We start from the raw sequence: 19,276 nt of genomic DNA, 5'->3' as shown, positions 1-19,276 counted from the left end.
AGTTTTGGGTAGACATGTAATACATGTACAATGTACTTCTTATTCATGTATTACATAAAGGGATATTTTAACAAACTAGAGAAAATTGCCTTCTTGAACAACTGAGAAAGTCTTGAGCATAACTACAGTCAACCTTGCAGGAGTCGAATCTATGGACTGAAGAAATAGCTTCAACTTTGAGAAAATTTGACTTATGAGATACAACTGTGTTAAAATCAGTAGAATATATAGAGAAGAGGATTTGAAAAGACCTTTCACTTTTGCGATTATTAGATTAATGCTAGGTTATTTCCAAAACACAAGCCAGGTACTGCATTGCATATAGTGGATATAGTGATACCTGATGTACATGTAACGAGATAATCAAAAGTAATTAAAATAATATCTTATTCCTCTTTTAAGTACATTCTTTTTTTTTTTATCCTGATAAAACGAGATACCCCATATAATCAGGAAATCTCTGTGGTCCCAAGCAGCTGGATTTAATATGAAAAAATTTCCCGGTACAATGAATCTCTCATGAGATAAACACTTCCTGAATTTATCAGAATCTAATTAGCAAACAAAACAATATTCATTTCAGCAATCACATAGTACATGTACATCTCTCTTAACATAGTTGTGTATTTCAATATATTGCACATCACAAACACAACTGCTAATTATACATGTATAATCTGATACAAGCAACTTGTATCATGTTATAACAAAGTCCTCGGAACTACCAGGTTTCTTTCATTATAACAACATTTCATTATAACCATACAAATAAAGTATATAAAGATATGTAGCAAATACTGTATAACACGATAGTTTTGGGGCATGAAATTTTCGCAAGTCGCCTCTACCATTAAATACATTTTAATTTCGCAAATCTTGGCTCTTGTGAAATTTGCGAAATTAAAATGTCCGCAAACATTCCTCGTTATTACAGTAGTTTTGGGACCTGGATTTTTCATTTGTTGTAGCAGACATTTTGTTTTGTGTGTTTGTTATAACAAAGAGTGTTCTGTGTCAAAACTTGCCCATCTGAGTAACATCATGCATCAAATACCAACATGCTCGCCTAGATATAAACACACACACACACACACACACACATTCCAGCCATGCAGTGTTGACACCAAACAAGGAAACGATATAAAATTGGAATTAATTTGTTTATTAAATACGATGTACATATCTCTCTCTGACCATATTACAAAGACAAAACAAACACAGAATCTCTTCCTGGTAGTCAATATGTTGCGTGTTTCTGGGATTAAACAGTACTAAACTGCAATACAAGTGCAGTGTACGAATCACTTCATACCGTGCAACATTCAGCATTGAAATGTAGTGAAGTGAGGTATCTGTGCAAAGCAATTACAATATCAGCACCTTATCTAGCAATTTAAGATTTTCAGTGAGTTTATGCTGTTTTGTCAACCACCTCCCCTAACCGAGTCTCATCGTTGATTTCGAAGGGTAAATTCATACATATGCTACAGCCATCAAGTACTGTACATTGCATTCATATTTGATGCATCTATCACAAAAGCCATATAATGAAGGGGAAATGATTTTTGTTGGTTCTTGACAGATATGAATTTACCAGATTTTAAGCTTTAAATTGATATATACATGTAGTTTTTCCACTTCCTTAAGAGGAAAATAATTTTATAAAAGAATAAAGAATTAGAAAATTGTAAGGGTTACACTGCCAAAGTCAGCTTTATGCATATTTTATTTCCTTTTATGATCTCCAACATTATACGGATAACATGATGGTGTATTATATGCCGGTACGTCTGCTCATTGCGAACATATGCTAGTAATTACCACCAAATAAAAGACATTTTCCCCTCCCATCAAAAGGTACCTGATAGGCAATCAGTACAAACATTGAATGTGTGATAATTCTCTTCACCAGTGATTCATTACGGACATTGAGTGTATCTGAAATAAACAATGTTTGGAATAAAATGTGAGTCTTCAAGGAGTTATGCTACCCCTTACAAAATCTATTTGGCAAGGATCCAAAGATTATACCATAGTTCATATAAATACAGGTATCGTCTTTGTGAAGGAGTCCATACACTGGATGACAAGCAATACACTGTCAGAATAACTGCAAGTTGTTTTTGTTTTGTTTTTTTTTTCACCTGAAGTTGTATGCACGTAGCAACTCTTTGAACAAAACCAAAAAAAAAAAAAAAATTCATCTTGCCTCGTACAGAGCAAGAAAATAGATTTTTTTTTCTTCTGTTTAAATGACAGGATATATAATCACAGTGAATCCTTAGTCATAACAAAAAAAAAACATTAATTTTACACCACCGTAGAGGTCCCTCCCATTCAAACTGACACTATTATATGATGCTTTTCGAATGCAATGGTCCCAAACCTCTTTTCAGCGGTATTTCAGTTTACATCATATGAGCATGGCAAAACACTGCAGTGATATTCAGAGCAATACATCACGTACAGTACTACTGCAATAGGGACCCATGGAATACTATCTGAAATGTGATCGATAGTTCATGTATCTATCGTTTGATAAACTGCTCCCTTCAGCAGATTAGAAAACATAATGATGCACAGTCAAGAAAACAACATCTTGAAGGAAACACCATTATTATGGTTTAAAATGGGACAACTTTAGACAGAAATATAATTGTTTACATATACAACATACTTTATCATCAAACACAATTTTAATGTTGATATTAAAGAACAAATTCCCCCCCCCCCCCCCCCGGAAAAAAATGGCAGCTCTGACAGCATACAAATACATGTACCGGTATACTGTATACGCCATATATTTTGCAAGTCTAAATTTTCACGAATCAGGAATTCCTGACAGTTTTGCGAGTGGTTGAATTTGCGATCGTGGAGTCCTGTACTGAACTGAGAAATGTACACACGATCAGAGTCAATATTTTCACGTGTCTTTAATTTCGCTAATAGCACCTAGACTCGCGAAATTCGCGGAAATAAAACCTTGCGAAATATTTGGCGTATACAGTACTGTATAAGCTGTTATTTTCACGTACAGATATTTTCGCGAATGAGGAGGTCAGAGACATTTCCGCAAGATGTTGTTTTCGCGAATTGACACCAACGGTATCATAAATACAGTATTACCTGTAGTGCAACACGACATTTTCGCGTGTTGTTAAATTTGCGATCTAACTGTGATTCGCGAAATTCGCGAAAATTAAACCCTTGCGAAAATAACCACTTATACCGTATATAGGACCACAGTAGTACAGTGTACTAGGAAAAAAAACAATGTAGTGTGTAATTTGTGAAATCATGACCAGAAAAACAAACAAACAAACAAAAAGAAAACAACATCTGGAACATTGATAGGATGGGTAATGCTAATAGGACCTTGTCTCTCTCAAATCTATTTTGAGGATGAAGACAATCTTCATATCTGAGAGTTAATGTGTGCATTGCAATCCATGGAAGCTCTTATGAGTGAACACATAAGTTTACATCATCTTGACAATTCTTGCCTTAGCGGAGTCTGCTGATATCATCATACCATGTGTGACGAGTTTGCACATCACAAGGGCGTTATTCACATGGGCCACCACTCTCTCAACATTTCCTTGCACAAGCAGGTAACACTACGAGCCTTAAAGCTGAATAGGCCTACACCTTATATTTCCCTGGGTTCTTATTTTCACAAATCTTATGAGTTGGGTGCTTTACATGAATTCTAAAACACATTAAAATATTAATTCTACATTCAGCATGAATGCAAAGTGAACAAATATATTTCTCCATCCATTGCTGTACTCTACCATCGTGAAATTAACAACTCCCGAAATTGTAAGGAGGTCCAAATTCACACAAAATTAGACTTGCTAAATATATCACGCATGTAGCATTTGATATATATGACATGTTTGTGGAGCCGGCTTGGGTCACATCTCGGTTGGGTCTTTAATAGCTCATCGCTTCACAGCTTCACTTTATCATCGTCATAGTACAACTGCATATGGGTACTTGCATATTGCGGCAACATGCAGTCTAGAATCGATGAGAAATCAGCAACATCCTCTTGCAACCTCAAACTTGGGAGCAGCTTGCATTTACTCGATGGTGCAGTTTCCATCACTCATTCCTCTCCCTGAAGAGCCCATCGAATCTGGCTGGGTTGGATGACTCTTCACACATTCAAACATTCCCCAATCCATTCTTGTTCCGCATGTAATACGAATAAGGTATGTATGACATCATATGCCGAGTCCAGAGGAAGTTATTCTCCAAGGATTTTACATGGCATTTGATTAGGTTATGTAGCTCTATCTTAAGAGCAGTGTCAATAACACTGTGGAAAGTGTCAATAAAACTAACTAGAAATGGCAACTGCTCATAGTAAAAGTGGTATTTGGAAATGTATGCACCTAATCACCTCAAGCTACCCACATACATGTATACAGTCAAACCTGTCTATAGCGGCCACCCAAGGGAGACGGGAAAAGTGGCCGTATAGACAGGTGGCCGCTAGAGACAGGTAATCCATTTTTATGTGCATTGCTTACATGTACACGTGTCACAGTTGTATCCTTACATGTACATGTAAATGTATGTGTGTACGTATGCACACGTGTGTTTCATGCATTTAACCATGCCAGTGTACATAAGAAATTGTTGCACAGTAATATGTGTACTATCGTGAAGAAAGCTTTGAAAACTAGTGCATTATTATGACTGAATGAGGGATGAATGCAGCAGTGGCGATCACTGAACGTTGCCCGCACGGCTACAAAGCAGAAAAACACACTGAATTAACGGCTCGGCTACGGTTCCATTGGGTTTTTGGCCGCTATAGACAGGTTAAAATCTACCGCGGAAAAGAAAATTTGTCTCCGCTGGCCACGTTAGACAGGTGGTCGCTATAGGGTCTTTAACACTGCTTTTCTCTCGGGGGGGGGGGGGGGGATTTTTCAGTGGCCGCTATAGACAGGTGGTCGCTATAGACAGGTGGTTGCTATAGACAGGTGGCCGCTAAGGCAGGTTTGACTGTATAATATGCACCATTATAAAAAAAAAAACACAAAAAAAACAACAAATGTATCTTCAAAGTTTGTTGGTACATGTATTTTGATTTCGTGTTTGCATTTTCTTCCACTTGCCTCATGTCAAATAGGATTAAATCATGAAGACATGTAACATTACAAACAAAGTAATATTTACTGTCATGACCGAGAAGCAACTTGTGTTCCTTAGAAGCACTTTGTAATATTTTGCAAGTGTTTTATTTTACAGAGCTGTTCCTTCAAAGTGTTGCTGATTGCACAGTTTTTGAGTGTTATTTCCCCTCCAGTTTCAAATTCCTCCACCGGACAAGTCCGTCAAACCAGTAGCACAGGCGACCACACACTCCTACTCGTCCCGCGTCGCTCCTGGTTGCACGGCAACAGGCTCCGCCTCACCCACTGCGGACAATTCCCGCTCAGTCTCCCCCTCCCCCTCCCCCTCATCCTCTCCTCCACCTGCCCCCGCTTCTGGCGTCTCCCTGGCCTCGGAGGCGGGGTCATGGCTGAGTTGACTGCGGAGTCGTTCCATGAAGCGGTAGCGTTTGACGGTGGTTGAGTTGACCCGCGCGTCCAACTTGAGAACTCTATCCTGCCGAGGCATGGACAAGAAAGGAGCAGGACGGCACTCTTTATTGTGTGGAAAAATCTCGCAAAATCTGTCAAATGCCATCAAGATATATAAAAAGGCTATACTTATCAAAATTTCCGTAATTCAGCACAAGAACTGATCACCAGTCATTCCTAAGTCGTTCGTAACTTTGCGAAAAGCTTTATGAAACACCCCCTGGTCACCTGATAGTTTACCATTTGTATTATTCTCCCGCTTGCATAAAATTTATGAGGATGCTCTCCCGAGGGTAAAACAAATCACAGAAAACATATTGCAAAGGAAGAAAGCAGCACACAACAATGCTTGGGCATGCAATTTGGTATGCACCGAGTACAGGAGGCTGTATGTGGTTATACATCTTGTCAATGATGCTGCAAAAATGGAACATTTGGATTTCAAAAAGCATGCCTAATTCTCAAAATAATTTCATTTACCCGAATGATACAACAAATAATTAATCTATTGCCAAGAACATATAGAATGATCACCCTCAAAACAGCTATTTTAGGGAGGTTTCAAGTCTCTTCAGTAGGACATGAAATCTCCCTCAGTACTATTTGAAACCTTTTGACAGAACATTATGTTCCCTCCCATACTGTAAAAGTGTAAACTTTCATGCAACAAGAAGCTACCGTGAAAATCAATATTTTGCGTACTTTCCAGTCATCAATGTCCTGATTCCGCCAAATTGAGATCATGTGAAATTCATTTGACCTCGCCTACGCGAAAAATTACTCACACGAAAATATTCACTTTTACAGTATTAGTCATCATCTTTAAACGGCTGATCTGTCCAAAGCATTTTCTTTAGCCTTAGTCAGTGTTCGTGCTTGGCCAGGTAAGATGAATTTCACATGCTTTTAATTGCGCAGAATCAAGACATTAATTACTGGTATACAAATGAGCAAAACTATTCGCACGCTTTTATTTTTGCCCTCATTTCTGATTGCACAAAATGTGCGAAAATTTCCACTTTTACAGTATGCTACATATCAGTTTCAAATTTCAAACATCACAGAGAGAGATAAAGAATGCTGGATTTCCTCATGAAAACTATAGGACCTACGCAGTGAACCTCATCTAACACATTCATGCATTTCGCACTGACCCTGAAATGCATCACCATGCACAAAATCTGCAGACAAGGTAAAACACAAGCTACAGGTAACATATACAAAGTCAAGGTGTAAGTAAAAACAAACAAACAAACAATGAATAAATAATGCCCTTTTTTGTGAATTACCTGGCAAGAGCACTATGAATCACAGAGTCACTTTGTTCTGAGCTATTAAGGAAAGGGAAAATGGCAATATGCATACATGCAGGACAAACTGTCTACTCCAAACAAAACACTGTTATATAAGGCATTGAGATGCAAGCTATGTGGAGAATATAAAGCAGGATTGAAAAAAAGAAAGAAAGAATCACTGAAGCATATCTCATTCTTGTTTCATGTACTTTCAGGGTTGATATCTATGATGAAGTCATCATCATAAAAATGGTTCGCCTTTCTCCTCATACTTATGAAAAACTGTCTCCAACACTTCAGATGCCAAAGTTTATGACTAGTCCTACACATGCAAATCTCTGTTAGTGCAATAAGTGCTTCCTCTTCAATTACATCATTCTTATATGTTAAGCCTCGGGAACATCTTATTGTTAGCCTGTGAATCAATAATTGAAGCAATACACACTGTGTGTTGTGGATTACTCTTTGGTCTTTATTTGTTTGTTTGTTTTAGTTTTTTTAATCGTCCGATCTAATGGTGTGGTATGGAAATGGCCCACATTTCCTGAGACTGAACACATGTATGTACTGATTAAAACAAACAAACAAACAAACAAACAAACAAACAAAATTTTTACTTTTAGTTTAATGATTAATCACTGTGCGACTGGAGGGGGATGTGAGGCAGGAACATTCGGGTTAGTTTTCAAGAATAAACTGCAAACTGCATCAAAGTGCAAGGTAACCCACAGAAAAGAGCACATATACACCACAGTAGGATGCAGGGTCAGCTAAACAGCAGAGGGAAAAACAGACAAGTTAATGCAAACTGTAAAACAAAACATTAACTAAATGTTTAGTTGACATTGTGTTCCTGGTGGCCATGGCAGCCCTGTTTGAAAAAAAAAAAAAAAAAAAACCAAATGTACAGTAGTTCCCCCTTGGAATCCTTGAAATCAGCAATTTCTTGGCATGCTATAAATTTTTGCAAATATCGGCCAATTTGAAAAGCATCAGAAATTAAAACCACTGCAATATGTATCTCTTGCCGACATGCAAAATAAATGAACGAACCTATTGGTCTTTCCAAAGCATATGGCCTTGGGTATGAATAATCTATTAGATATTGTGTTTGAACTCTACAATCCCACACCATATTCAAGTTGGGTTCAAAACCATGGTCTTCCTGGTGAATACGTAGGTATAAAGTCAGACAAACAGAATCATGGACCTTTCATCAACATCAGACCCCAAATAAGATAGCTATGGCATTTCAAAAATTTCATGTGGTCCTCAAACAGTGACAAAATTGACAGTGATAATGTAATGACCTCATATAGCCCACCATTGACAGTACATAAATTATCACATACATTTTCCTCTTTTTCTTTTTACATAAAATCAGTCAGAACAAGCTGTACTCTTTGCATCAAATCACTGCAATCTTGTCATAACCAAGCAACTAAGACTTAATATAGAAAGAATGGGTGGTTATTGACCTAACTCTGATCTTTGCAATATTTTTGTGTATAAACCAGTGGAAGAATTGTGATGTGATGACATCATTGCCTGTTCTAATTTGTGGGTGTGGCTGTAACCAAATTTGTGGGCATGTTCACACACACCTTCTCAAAATATATGATTTCTACAATACAAATTTTTTAAAAAAAAAGTGCATTTGTGAAAACCATTTGTGAAACTAAAGTGGGATGAACCATGCATCAATGGAAACACTCAGATGCTGGAGAAGTCATAATTACTAAAGTTCAAAATCATTATGTTCAAATAAACTTTGTCATTATACAGGAACATGTGGCGATATGTCATGTACGCACGCAGAGTAAGCTATGCATAAAATCAGAGTTGTACAGACAGACAGACAGACAGACACACACACACACAAAAAAAAAAAATAAGGAAAGTGACCAAGAAGAAATAAGAAAGGCCAGGAGCAACTTCATTCCATGTTCAACCTGACTTCAACCAGCCCCAGTTGTCAATTTTAACAAACTAAATTGTGGAAATTTGGTTGAATTCGGAAGCAAGATGAGAAAGTTTCCTGTGTTCATGACAGGTTAGCCACCATCAAACTGGCAAATTTCTTAATGTTTAAGTTCTTGAACTCTTAAGGTATCACAGTTAGGCCAGCCTGTATGCTAACTTTCCAAAAACCTCTTGCGCAGCTCCTCACTAAAACTTGGGAAATTTTCCTGAACCTGTGAACCCCTGCAACTTTGTGCATTCTGAAGACACGCATCTGAACTTCAGTTTGTCACATGACTGGTTCATTTTGTGTTTGCAGTGCCTCCGAAGTTGTTAGCCGGCGTACACTTTCTTATTTGTTGCACTTGTGCAGCAGCCATTTAACCTAAACTCTTATTGAGAACTGAAACTTTTAGCATTTTGGCCACCAGTGTGAACAGACAACCAAACTTCACAAAGTATTCTTAAAATTGAATTTCTCAAAGCTTTGCTAGTCTGACTGCAGTTATTGATTGAACATGGAGGACAACGTCACTTCACAAAAGACAGCAAAACAAGGTTTACTGAAAGGTTAGTCTCGCCAACAAAGTCTGTGAGAGAAAGACCAGAACAAGAACATGTGTACATATTGAAAGTAGGACGGGCATACAAACGAAGTGATGGACAAATGCCATGTGATACAAGCAATTTGTCTTTTCAGGTAAAGGTGCAATACTGCTGGGTTAACTCACAAACCACCATTGCAACGAAAAGTAAAGGGGGAAAGGGCAAGACTGCAAAACCAATGTGACTTCTAAAGATGACTCATTTACCAGGAGGATCAGGGAAATGGACTCTTAGCATAAATATCGCAAAGAATGTTCAGGGAAGTGGACCGGCCGTCGGAGGGTCGATCAAGGCTTTCCTCTTCGCCGTCTCCCGGGAGATGTGAAAGTGGAGTCGTCCCAGGCGCTCCTGTGGTGAACGAGATGGGTGGGGATGAAGAATGGGTGCGAGAGAAGATGATGCACAGAAAGCTGTACAGGCAACAGGTGGAAGAAAGCGAACACAATGCTACACTCCAAGGAGTGCAAATTCTAAACCAAGGATTTGATGTAACTTTGTCTGATAATGAAGGTATGTATAACATACATGTACACACATATAATATTTCATATAGATATTGATAATTCTGCAAATCAGATATATGGATGCACATACACCTAACACACTAAATATTTGGCCTTCTGGAAGAAAGACATGCAAACCAAAGTAAAACACTTATCAGCAAATTCCACTTTACGATGGTATAGAAAAACCTGGTTTTCAATTTGAAATGGAAAAAAAATATATAATTTCATATGATTAAAATTTCAGCGCAAGACTGGATTCAATGTGGACAAGCATTCCCTACTTTTATTGCCAAGATTCTTAAGATTTTGAAACCACTGCTTCACTCTGAATTCCTCAGGCACCCCATCCTGCTCATCTCAATTATGCCCACTTTATGAGGGAAAGGAAGTTCAAAAAACTTGTTTCAAGCCAAAAATTGAGGGCAGAAGAGTAATGACAATTCAGGGTGGTCTATAAATTGAAATTCCCAAATGCTGCATTATCAAATCTTGATGTTGTGTGCCAATGAATGTGAACAAAGCCCATACTACAAGTGAAGGGCATATCTATGAAGAATTGAGTCCCTTTGGAGCATTAAACTACAGAGTTCTAGGGTTTTAGATACTGTCTGGAGCTATCTTAGCTTTGGGTTTGAACATTTGACCAAAGCGACTGAACTGTAATCCAAGGATGAAAATCTTCAAGAAGAGTCTTCAGTATTAAAGGTATTAGCCCACATTTGTAAACCTGCAGCAATTGGTCTCATAGTTAGCATGGAGTTTGGGTATGATTGCAGTAACACCTGCGCAAAATTTCGTTCCAATTAGTACATTACTTTCATAAAAATAAATGAAAATGCACCGTATGCATGCGTATAAAAACGCTCGCTAGCTCCGGTCTACGCACATACTACATGCATGCGATACATGTGTAAGTTAATGTGCGTAGCTAGCCCGCGCTCGTAATTTGATTTTGGGTCGGGTTGACCCAGTTTGAAAATTGATTTTAAAACGATGATTTTCTCTCTTTTATCGAATGGTATAGACAAAGAGCAACAGGTGAGGTATGTTACTGTTATAACTTGTACTTGAAGTCATATTGGACCTGTTTTATGCAGTTTTGATTTTCGTGGGTTTGCAAATGTGGGCTAGTACCTTTAAGCTAGCATTGTACAAGTTCGGCTCATTTATAAGTCCTTTTACTTTTAGCATCATTCATCATCATTTATTTGGCATCGTGTTCCAAAAGTCACACAAAAAGTTTTTACCATGCGTCTGTGACATGCTCAAAGACATGGGGCGCCCATCCTGGTAATGTGTTTTGTTTGGTTATTCAGAACTCCCCAGAGCCATTTACACACAGTTCATGCAGAGGACAGGTGTTATTCTGTATCCAAAGTTATTAGAACATTGTTATTAAAATCTACACTTTACACTTTTTTATAAAACCTGGGAAAAGCATTATGGAGCCAACACCAGCTGATTTCCCAACACGAAAGCAGTTATAAAGTAGGAAAGAGTAACCCAGGTGTGAAGGGGAGTCCAAGTGTGAAGATGATACCCTGTGCTTGTTGTTATAAATATGATGACCAACAATACATGTATAGCCCAATATTTGACAGGCTCTCTTACTCTGTAGTATGACCTGTTCTTACAGTACCCTGTCTACCTCTAAAATGCCATTAGAAAGTAGTTTGACTTTCTGAACCTTTCACACCCTTCAAAGTCTCTCCTACCCAAAGATAATTTAAACAGAAAGGTGATGCAATGTGTTCAATAGGCAGACACCTATACCCCTTTCAGTAACTCTTTTAGCTCGGGCCAGGCCCGAGCGAAGTCATAAAATGTTGAGTTTATGAATGGGTCGGGCCAAAGTGGCCCGCGCCAGGCTCGAGCTATTTTGGCACTGCTGTAAGCTAGCACCAGGCGCGAGCCTGGCGCTGATAGAAGAGTTTATGAACGATAGCAGTGCCAGGCTCAGGCAAAAATTCCTTGCATGGTCAAAGGTCACAATTACCTGGCTGTGCCTCCACCAGAGCGCGCGTTCAGTTTAATACCATGGTACATAGTTATCCCTTACATGGCCGAGTTCGTGAATGGGTCATCGTAAAAGTAGCGCGGCTCTGCTATAGTTACTAAACACAATTTTTACTGCTTGGTACACCAAATTTAGCTCAGGCCAGGAGCTAGCCAAAAAATGCATGAGTTACTGAAAGGGGTAATAGAAAGCCAAAACTATACTCTTCCTGCACCCCCATCCCATCCCCACCTTACCCCCCACCCCCTCAAAAAAAAAAAAAAAAAAGACAACACACAACAAAAACACCAAAAAAAAAAACAGTCAAGAAAAAAGTCTGGAGCACGCAGGAAATGACTGCAGTAATAGATTAATCATGATAAGATGACAGTTCTATGATTGCTGGAGACTTTGTTTGCTTTCTTTCTTTTCAATGTGTATGATGAGGCATGTGCATACAGCTCTGAGCATGAGCCTAACATGTGTAGTCTTGAATCAATGACAAAAGCATCAATAAAACATTTAAGCATAAAAATTAGCTTCAGATGACTTGGACACTTCACATGAAGATCACACTATGAAGTTTGTGTGAAATTATATGGAAACACTGAGAGGCATTTTGTTTCATGATGTAATCATTTCATTTATGTGCTTCTAGTGTAAGGTACAGTGGGATAGGAATACTATATGTTTTTAAACACTGTTCTGGTCATTCCTCAACAAGAACAGTGCTCTAGAAAGGTTTCTGTGATCCCCTGAAAAACTCAGAAGTTTGTCTTTTCTTTCTTTCCTTTTTTCTTCCAAAATTTTGGCCTAATATCCTAGAGAACATTTTGGTCTTCTTTGCAAATCAAACTTTTATTATGATTGAACATCTGCAGTCCAAAGGGTGAAATAAGATTTACGCTAAATCTAAGTAAGTGCTACAGCTGTAAGTCTTTTAAAAGAAATGAACATGATTACTTTTAATTCTACATGGCCAAATCTATCTTCAGGAAATGGACATCCTTGTGAAATATGCAACCGAAAATAGATGTCAGAAATGATTTTACTGGTTTTCATCTACTTTGAAATGGACTTCAAATGCTCTGAAAACATTCAAATTTCACACTAGGAACTTAAATGAGATGAGGAATGAATCAATGAGTCAATGAATGAATGGACAAAGTACGGATAAGCCTAATTTTCTTGACTTCCAAGGGTATTCCTTCCTTCAAATCATAGACTGGAGGCTACTACCTTTTGGATTTTATAAGCAATCCACAAGCTTTGCACTGCTTTGTTTGTTTTCAGGACTACAAGTTGATCTGCAGCTTGAGCTCAAGCAGTAGGCCAGGAAATGCTCACCTGTGCATTCTGGACAATGTTATTTACTGTGGCCACTCTCCTCTTGCAGTTGGCCAGCTTCTTCACGTACAAGTCAAGGTCAATGGGGGCGCTCTTCTCCTTACAAAGTTCCCTGAGAGCTGATTAGAAGGTTGGAGGAATACGGCATGTTAGAGATTTTTCAAACTTGCATAATAATGTGCCTGTACATTGTTCACTAAGCTGGGATCAAAAGATTTCTTAAGCGTTTGTATAGACACTGACTTTTCAGAATTTGTATCAACTATTGCTTACATTATGCTTTGTCCCATATCCAATATACATGTGAGAAAATTGCCAAGTCATAGAGTTGTTTCAAGAATTAGGGAATTACCAAATTCTTCTTTGTAGAGATCTCATTGATTGATAATTGTCCCCATACACTTCACTCTGAAACAAGTTTGGTGAAAACAAATTTGAAAGATAGTTGTTTGGGCTAACACAGTAATAGAGGGACAGACAAGTACAGAACACAACATGCCTGCAACTGTCTTGATTCAGACTCACTCCCAGAAATGAAATCGATGAAACACCTGGATCTCTACAACTCCAGCCGGATGTTCAGTGTCATTCTAAAAACCTCAGTTTTTCTGTGATTGAGAAATAAGCCTGTTAAAGAGTTTGTTGCTATTATTTTTGCAATATTATCCCTGATGAAGATAACATTAATGAAACCTATCAAACAACTTGACCTGATAATACAGATTGTCTGAGCTGCTCTGCATGACCCCACACTGACCTTGTTGTTGTTGTTTTTTTTTTATCTGAACTCACCATCATCCAGTTCTTCAATTTTATGTCTCAGCTCCACTTGACTCTCCCTGTAATGACATGACATCCATACATCACATGACAGACATAGAGAGTGCAAAATCAAGGACAGTTAGATTTATAAATTGCATGATGAAATACAATCCAGGCACTTGCCAATGGACGGTCCCCACTAATTAAAGGTCCTATTTACCTTTGGGAGCAGTGCTTTAAAGAATGTTCAAGTTTATCACTTTTGATGCATATACAGCTGTATGTGCAAGTCAGTTGTGTCACAAAACATCCTAAGAGATTCCTACCATATAACAATTTTGCAATAAAGCCTAAAATATAAGGATATGAGTATTTTTCTCATTAAACCATAACTGTAGACGGTTTAGCATGGAAACATTTTTTGATTACTACTACACTGTATTATTCACATTTTGTATAGTTAACATTGATTATACTGGTTCAAATTTTCACATTGGTTGTCTCTTTCCCTAACTCACATTTTAGAACTATTTTGAAGCACTAATGCTGGCTTTTTGTTTCATCTGAAATTGGTAAATGATGCCTTTATTATTCATCTCAAAATTGATGATTGTCAGTGATATCATTCAGATGGAACATACTTAGGATTTCATAAAAGACAAGAAAGACAAATCAGGGTATTTTACAGAAAATATCAGCAAGATTGCATGTCTCCACTTGTTCATGGGGCTGAGGGTGTTTGTATGTACTGTAGAGCCTACGTACACATAGATCTATGTTTGTTTATGTATGCTTTCCGATCGAGCTACATTTCTCAACCAAATTCTTTCAACTCACCACAATCATCTGTAGGCCTACATTTGACTTTTGGCTCTTGTTCACTTGACGAGTCTGAGGGATACCATACCCTCATATTCTCTGAAGATAAGATGGCTAACTTCAATTTCAAATAAAGGCATTCAACAATTATGGACTTACGCCACGATCGCACACATTAGAATAGAAACTAGGAAAGAGTGAGTTGTTGTGAGTAATGGTATGAAAGTCGGCAATTGTGCACTCTACGGCCCTATATTATCGGTACCTCATTCGCCGTATACATGCAAAAGTGATATCCCATGAACCACCACGCACTGAGCAGCTGGCGAGCTTCTCTTGCTGTATGGAACGCCGTTTGACAAATGATAAGGTCACTAAAAGCCCGCCTCACTCACTGCGCTTCTGCTGCGGAGCTGATCACACCAAACTGTGCGATCGCGATCTCGCGTGCTTTTGCTCTCCAGGGCAGGATTATCGAGCTTTACATACATTGTATACAATGTTTCGTCACAGAAAATTGCCATGATCATGGGGCAAAGTGTGAGAAAGCTGGCAGTAGTCTGCGATACAACAGATTCCATTTTTGAACATCCTAGCTTGCGCCAGCTTGCCACAACAGTTATGTGAATAATTTAATAGTGTACTGTATGCCTCCTTCATCCATCCCGATCCGATCCCATCACAAATCGCGCAAACCAACCACGCGGGCGAGGTTTGTGTGTGTGTGTCCATGTGGTGGCTGCCCGTAAATCGGTAGCTACAATGTATTCACACTTCGCATGGTGTAGACGAAATAAACACTAACACTACAGACTGACGAATCGGGATAAGATTTTGGTTTTTTGATTATCATTTCACAAAATAATTTTGCCAACGCCACAAGTGGACATATTTCCTCTGCAATAGGTTAATTAGTGATCCCCTGCTTACAGATATTTTTATTAAGCAGAATTCATTCATTTAAAATCGTGATTGAAGCACGAAGTTTACCACTCGTTGCGTTCCGTTGTGTGCCAATATTGCATAGCACCCTGTTTGTCTAGGGTCTGCTCGCGCTCGATCACGCCGCGCCGCGCAGGGAAGGGCATTAGAGCATTCATGTGGCGTACCGTAAGTACTTTCATCACGCACACACACATGCACTTTTTCGGTGACACAGTTACCACCTGATACCAGTACAGTGCCGGAAGACCGTCATGCTGTCGAACCCGCGGTGCCTGATAGGTACTCGAATTCACACGCACTGCTCGATTAGGGTAAAATCACGCAGCTAGTGTCGGCAGAACCCTATAACTTAGATTATATCTTTTATGTTAGTATAAGCACATCACTCAACTCTTTTAAATCTAATTTGGATAAATTGGAGAAAGCATTGAAGACAAAAAAAAAGGACAATACCTATAAGTTATAACCCTGAGCTGCAATAACATTCATGTCCATTTGACCATGGCATAGCAATGTTCTCAATAAACAAACAGCAAACACACAAACCACCATACCACAATGTAAGTTTGTGAATTACCGCAACAGGCTTCCACTCCAGATGATGGCGTACATGTAGCAGAGGAGAAAATAAGTTCTGTATTATTTTATAACTTTAAGTTTAAAGGGTATGTACAGTTCTGGTCGAGGTGAGAATTTTGCTTTTAACGTTTTGCGAGATATTCAGAAAGCACTCTATGAGATGTCAAAGATCATGCAATTCTAACGGGTATCAAAAGTTTATTTGATGAAAATTGGTTTTTAAATGGCTGAGATATCCAAAAACAAGGTGAAACAAAGAGATCCTAATAAAGGTGGGGCATGTCGCCTTTTATTATTATCACTTTTTTGGATATCTCAGCCATTTGAACACCAATTTTCATCAAATAAACGTTGAATCCTTTTTAAAATTACATGCTCTTTCATATTTCATGAGATGTTTCTCACTATCTCACCTAAGAATGTTCAAAACATGAATCCCCACCTCAACCAGTACTGTACAGTCCCTTTAATGCCTACAAGATCAAGAGTACAACCAGGTATGTTAACCACTGTTAACCAGGTAGGGTCCTATGTAAACCTATGCTAAGTGCAAGTGAGATGGACTCTAGGACCTAGATGTCTAAACAGTTCAGTGGTATGCGATAGGGATCATGTTTTATAAACTCAGTCATAACATAGACCTAATCATTGACTGTGTAGATTTCTAACATGTTCATGTTACACGGAACAGTTTCAGTTATTTACGCAAGCTCACCTCACAATCCTCACTCGTTCGTCTACTTCCTGAACTGCAGGTTTCAGCAGCTCTGCAATACCAGACGCTATAGCATCTCGATTCTCCATTGCTATTCAGGATAATACGGGTATTTGTCGGCAATTTGAGCAGCAGCTGCCTAGCATTGCATGTTCAGATCTAACTATACACAGCCCAGTCGCTGTACATGGTACGTCGCTGTTTTCGCATAGCGTAACAGTGTCTGGTCGGGCTAGTTCAGGGGGGCGTTTCATCAACGAGTTCGTCGGAGATTTCACCGACAAATTTGCTATCAGCCAATCAGACCAAGGATTTCATTAGCTTTTAACAGTTGTCAGTGTAAATCCTTGCGTCTGATTGGCTGATAGCAAATTCGTCGGTGAAAACCTCCGACGAACTCGTTGATGAAACGCCCCCCAGATCTAGGCTTTCCCGGCCCCATAACCAGCTAGCTAGCAGTACAGTGACAATGTATGTGTTACTGTACCCACGCCCACACCACCAGTACGGCACTGGCCTACACACTTCGTCGGCAGTCTTGTCTTTTTATTTGTTTGGTTGACCGCCCTCTGTTGCCCGAAATTGTCTCGGAACTGTACATCCTCGGGCCTTTCAGTTTTGAGAAATAGAAGACATATCAAGTGGAAGAAGAAGAAGAATGAGAAAAACGGAGAAGAACGAGAAAGGGAAGAAGGGATAGATCTGGTGGAAGAAGAAGAAAAAGAAGAAGAAGAAGAAGAAGAAGAAGAAGAAGAAGAAGAAGAAGATGAAGAAAAATATTGGATGTATACCAATAATGCTTTTTCCAAAGTGTTTGTATTTCAATTAACTTGATTCTTTTCACGCACACGACACATTTTTTCATCTTATTCTTTTTCTCTTAAAAAACAGAGCATTGATATCATTGCACCATGACGGTTCCTAATAACAGGGATTAGAACACTATACTTATTTAGAGGAGAATTCCGGTCCAGATAAAACACAAAACAAAACTAACGAACGAACAATGAGATTACTGAGTATGGCATTTCAAACTTCTGATCGCTACTTACTAGCAAAACAGTACTTGAACAGTTGATGAGTAAGCTCAATGGTGATGTAATATTACCTCGACAATATTTTCCATTTGATCGTGAACAATTATATCGTAAATTACAAATTTTCTGCTGTATGAAAGTGTGAAATATAATTATTCCCAGCTGAATAACTAAGAAATAAATTATGATCACCCATGTATATCATTAATACATAATAATATCAGAATTTCAGACTAGGGCGCTTATTGCATTAGAACAAAAAATGAGAAATCTAAAAAAAAAAGAATTATGTACAAACTGTATGGCAAGTTGTGAGATAATGACAAATATACTATTTTCATATTCTTATACCGACTGTTCAAGAACTGTTCTGTGAAAATTAGCAGAACTTCACATTTTCATATAACCTCCTTATCATTATTTTCATGTGATTTCGACCATTATTTTTTTTTATTGTTTTGTTCAAAAGAATTCTACTCTTTCTTTTCAGACTAATCAATTAGGATCCGAATTTCTTCTTCAAGGTTGAAGGTCACAACATTGATAAAATGAACACACCCACCACAGCTTCAAAACGGGTCTGTTTTTCTCTTCGTTAATTTTAGGGGGTGGGGGTTCAGTCGGGGTTCTCTAAATCAAGAGAGTGTTCGATAGTAACCGGCATGTTTAGTATTGTCCAATGTCCGCCCAGTAAATTTAGATGTATTAGAGCTAAAGTTGTTAGAGTGTATCCTGCTCTCCATGATATTTTCTTATTGAGCCTACATTATGTAGCTGTATATAAGTATAAACGACTCAAAAGAGCAATAATGATATCCTATTTTTTTTTTTTTTTTGCTCTCGCGCCCCTCTCTCTCGCTTCTCCCCCCCCCCCCTTCCCCCCATTAGCAAGATAATATAGGTTTCCCGGCCAATTTCGCACTTTTTTCAGTCCAATTCCTAATTTGTGCATTCAATTTAGCACAATTTAGCCTAGATGGCATGTTCGGTATTTCAATTTTATAATCTTTTCATTCAAATTCATTTTGGAGCATTCAAATTACCTTTAACATCATTCGAATCAGCACTTTTCCAGTTCAAATTCGTAAGACAAGCACCATTTCGCAA

At 38.4% G+C, this 19,276-nt stretch overlaps 1 protein-coding gene across 1 annotated transcript; it reads right to left on the bottom strand.

Annotated features, from left to right (window-relative positions):
• Positions 1 to 5,101: 5,101 nt before the first annotated feature.
• On the bottom strand, positions 5,102 to 17,280 carry LOC140240993 (SNARE-associated protein Snapin-like). Its single transcript, XM_072320769.1, has 4 exons — positions 17,133 to 17,280; positions 14,105 to 14,151; positions 13,313 to 13,431; positions 5,102 to 5,625 (listed from the first exon to the last, which is right to left on the bottom strand). The coding sequence occupies exons 1-4, from the start codon at positions 17,219 to 17,221 to the stop codon at positions 5,383 to 5,385; spliced, it is 498 nt and encodes a 165-aa protein (XP_072176870.1). The 5' UTR covers positions 17,222 to 17,280; the 3' UTR covers positions 5,102 to 5,382.
• Positions 17,281 to 19,276: the final 1,996 nt, after the last annotated feature.

The sequence above is a fragment of the Diadema setosum genome, chromosome 17, assembly GCF_964275005.1.
Source record: "Diadema setosum chromosome 17, eeDiaSeto1, whole genome shotgun sequence".
NCBI classification, from domain to species: domain Eukaryota; kingdom Metazoa; phylum Echinodermata; class Echinoidea; order Diadematoida; family Diadematidae; genus Diadema; species Diadema setosum.
The sequence above is the reverse complement of the archived record's forward strand: the minus strand, read 5'-3'. Positions and strand labels throughout refer to the sequence as shown.